Genomic DNA, 3,374 nt, shown 5'->3' with positions numbered 1-3,374 from the left:
AAATGTAAATTGTCGATGCATCTTCAGAATTACATGTAAGCATCATCTAACTATTGTCTAACCAACCCTTAATTTTGTAGTTAGTTCTTGGACTGGTCTTAAGTGATGGATATGATTTAACAAAAGACTAGGATACAAATATTTATATAACTTTAGATTTGCATGTAATGGGACGTGTAAGTCGAGGACTTAACCAGCCGCATAATTATAGTCTTTTTGGAGCAATAATTATGGAGTCTCTATATCCAATAAGCACACAAAAATAGTCGATCGATTTATTCTAATACGAGACAAGGTGCAACTAACTCGGCAAAGGAGACACACCTCCTGCCCCCAGATCTTCGCTAGCATCAGGGCTGGTCTCCTCTCCCTCCGCTTGCCGGTCTGATGACATGAGGGAAGGGGACCTCTCTCCTCTGTCCTGGTCTAGTTTTTAGGGTTAGGGTTTGTCTGCTGTGGTGCGTTATTGGGGTGGTAGGAGTGGCGTTATTGGGGTGGTAGGAGTGGCGGTCGGGTGAATAAATCTGCCTCAACTCTACTGCCACCAGTGCTGACCTTTACGGTAGCGTCTTGAAGTTGATGGCATCGTGTGCATGTCGATCCTTCAGATCGGCGGCTTCATGTTCTTGCTTTTCTGTAGATATGCCAAGATATGTTTCTCAACGTGTCGCTGGTATTGATCGTTATCCACGGCGGCACGAGGGGGTGGATGCTTTGGAGCAAATATATTGGTACGGAGGTGGTGGATTTGTCGTTATTCCTCGAGTTCATCGATGGGATGTGGTGGATCTTGGTCCAATGTAGCACAGAGACGTTCCCCGGCCGACGTGTCACAGCGAGCAGTCCTATTCATCGACTCACAAAGCGTCGTTAGCGATGATGCTCCTTTTGATTTGGCAATGGTGGAGGTCCTGCATCTCTTACAATGTGCGTCTAGATGGTGTTGAAGTTTGGCCGCGGCCGCTGGCTTCGGCTAGTGCAGGAAGCACTAGGGATATGTTTTTGCAAGTTTTCATCAAGCATGTTTTCTCTTGATCTATCTGTTAATTTTCACGATTATTTACTCATGCATGTAACTTAACTTTTTATGAATGAAATATGTGATTTCTCTTAAAAAAATACAGAAAAAAATCAAACCAGCTGATTGATCTCAACATAAGGAAAAAAAAGAAGATATTTCCAAAATACTCGGAGATAAATGGAGATTTGGGGTTTGGTGGGAATAATCCCCACAAAAACTCTAGTATACCATTAATTTGGTGAGAATTAGAGAACTGGACCTTACAATAGAAAAGAGGGGAATGTATTTCATGAAAAAAAGGTACACCCAATGCCACGCGTAGAGGTTGGATATTATTCTATGTCAACACTCCATATAGTACTCTTTTTTACACTCCATATACACCAAAGATCCAAAAGCAAGCGTGGTAAGCAATCTCAGACGTACATATATAATCAACAAGAAAAGACACAGCTCTTCAAGCAGAGTACATTTCATCAACGACGCGACCAAGAAAGTTTAAATCGATCACCATCAATTCGGAAAACACAAAGCCTCTCCAAATAAAAATCACAGACGACTCGGACGGCGAGGAAACATTATCCCTATGAGGCGCACACACATACGCACGAGACAATGCGTATGAGCTTAACTTATTTTGCATGGATCATACATTCATATAATAGAGTGACGCGCTTCGTAGGTAGCCGAGCAAAGCTACTCGAGGCCGAAGTGCTTCCTCATTCCTCCGACGAACTGGAAGACCGCCTCGGGGTCCGGCAGCGACTTGGCGACGCACTCGTTCTCGTCGGCGCACCGCGCCGCCCAGGCAGTCAGCACCGGGCACTCCTCCGCGATGCTGAACCCGGCGAGACGCTCGTACGTGAGGAACCAGGGCGCGAAGGTCACCAACGCCACGTCCGCGTACCCGAGCGACTCGCCGGCGAAGTAGGGCTTCTCGCCCAGCTCCGCCTCGAGCGTCTTGAGCGCGACCAGCATCTCCTTCTTCCCTTCCTCTACCGCCGGCGCTCCCTTGGGCGACTGCCATATCTTCGGGGCGCAGGCCGGAATCTGCACACGGACGAGTTATGACTTAATCATGAAAACCTTCGCACGCGGGAGCAATGGAGTGTATCCCTGTTGATCGAGTGTGTATATATTGATGGAGTGCCCACCTTTGCATCGACGTAGGCGACCCAGAAGCGAGCCTGGGCGCGGGCGTAGGGGTCGGTGGGCAGTAGCTGCTCGCCGGTGGTGGAGAAGGCCTCGTCGATGAACTCCAAGATGACCTGCGACTCGCAGACAGGCTTGCCGGCGACGAGGAGTACCGGGACCTTGCCGTGGATGGGGTTGGAGGCCAGCAGCAGAGCGCTCTTCTGGGCCATGTTCTCTGCGGTCACCTCGTGCTCCACGCCCTTCTTCGTCAAGGCGATGCGAACGCGGTTGCCGAAGGGGCTGACGAAGCAATTGAGCAGGACGACCCCCTTGCTTCCCTCCATCTGGGCTCCCTTCAAAGCTTGCTTTAGCTACGATGATCGATCTGGTTATGGCTCTGACGCGTGTTTGCGTTGCCTTTAGTCGATCGATTGGGGGTGCTTAGAGCATCTCCAACAGACGCTGTAAAATCTGGCGCTGTAAACGCGCGATTCGGCGCGCTGTATACTGTTAGCGCGCGTGTTAGCGAATTTGCCCGCGGCAGAGGCGCTATTTTGCAGCGCGCGTTGCTGTGCGAAAAACGCACCTCCGGCAGAGGCGCTATTTTGCAGCGCGCGCGGTATAAAGTGCTTAATCCGACCGTTTTTTGAGAATTTAAATCGAACAAACTATGAAAATTTGATCGAACATACGAATATATTAAAAGTTCGACGATACAATGCGACACATATTAAACTTCTACTCGGAGGAGTCCCAGTTGAAGTCCGAGCTGCTCGGAGTCGTCTCCGACACCGGCGTTGTCGTCCACTCGAAGGAGGAGGAGGACGAGACGACGACCGTCGACGGCCCTGCGCCGTTCTTCTTCTCCTCCGCCTTCCTCGCCGCCTTCGCGGCCCTCGCCGCCCTCCTCTTCGCGATCTCGGCGCGGCGCTTCTCGCGGGAAGCTTTTTTTGCCGCCTTCGCCGCCGCCTTCTCCTCCTCCTTCTTCTCTTTCTCCGCGTAGAAGGTCGCCGTGGCGGCGACGTCCTCCGGGAAGCGGCGCGCCCATTCGACGCGGAACGCCTCGTCGCGCTCGGCGATGACCAGGCGCTGCTCCAGCTCCCGCTGTCGGCGCTGCTCCTCCCGCGTGATCATCGGCGGCGGCGGCGCGAGCATCTCCGCCTGCTCGCGCGTGAACACGTCGTGGAAGTTCATCGCGCGGCGGCTGCGGCCCAGCCGC

At 51.9% G+C, this 3,374-nt stretch overlaps 1 protein-coding gene across 1 annotated transcript; it reads right to left on the bottom strand.

Moving 5' to 3' along the window:
* Positions 1-1,514: 1,514 nt before the first annotated feature.
* Positions 1,515-2,517, bottom strand: LOC127348579 (glutathione S-transferase U19). The gene is made up of 2 exons (XM_051374561.1): positions 2,176-2,517; positions 1,515-2,071 (listed from the first exon to the last, which is right to left on the bottom strand). Exons 1-2 carry the CDS (start codon positions 2,497-2,499, stop codon positions 1,718-1,720), a joined length of 678 nt encoding a protein of 225 aa, XP_051230521.1. The 5' UTR covers positions 2,500-2,517; the 3' UTR covers positions 1,515-1,717.
* Positions 2,518-3,374: the final 857 nt, after the last annotated feature.

Source organism: Lolium perenne, chromosome 4 (assembly GCF_019359855.2).
Source record: "Lolium perenne isolate Kyuss_39 chromosome 4, Kyuss_2.0, whole genome shotgun sequence".
Lineage (NCBI taxonomy): Eukaryota > Viridiplantae > Streptophyta > Magnoliopsida > Poales > Poaceae > Lolium > Lolium perenne.
This window is presented reverse-complemented; position numbering and strand designations above follow the sequence as displayed.

Coding starts and splice junctions, on each gene's coding strand:
- LOC127348579 (XM_051374561.1), bottom strand. CDS start 2,499: ATGGAGGGAAGCAAGGGGGTCGTCCTGCTCAATTGCTTCGTCAGCCCC. Junction 2,072..2,175: donor TCGCCTACGTCGATGCAAAG/GTGGGCACTCCA, acceptor GTCCGTGTGCAG/ATTCCGGCCTGCGCCCCGAA.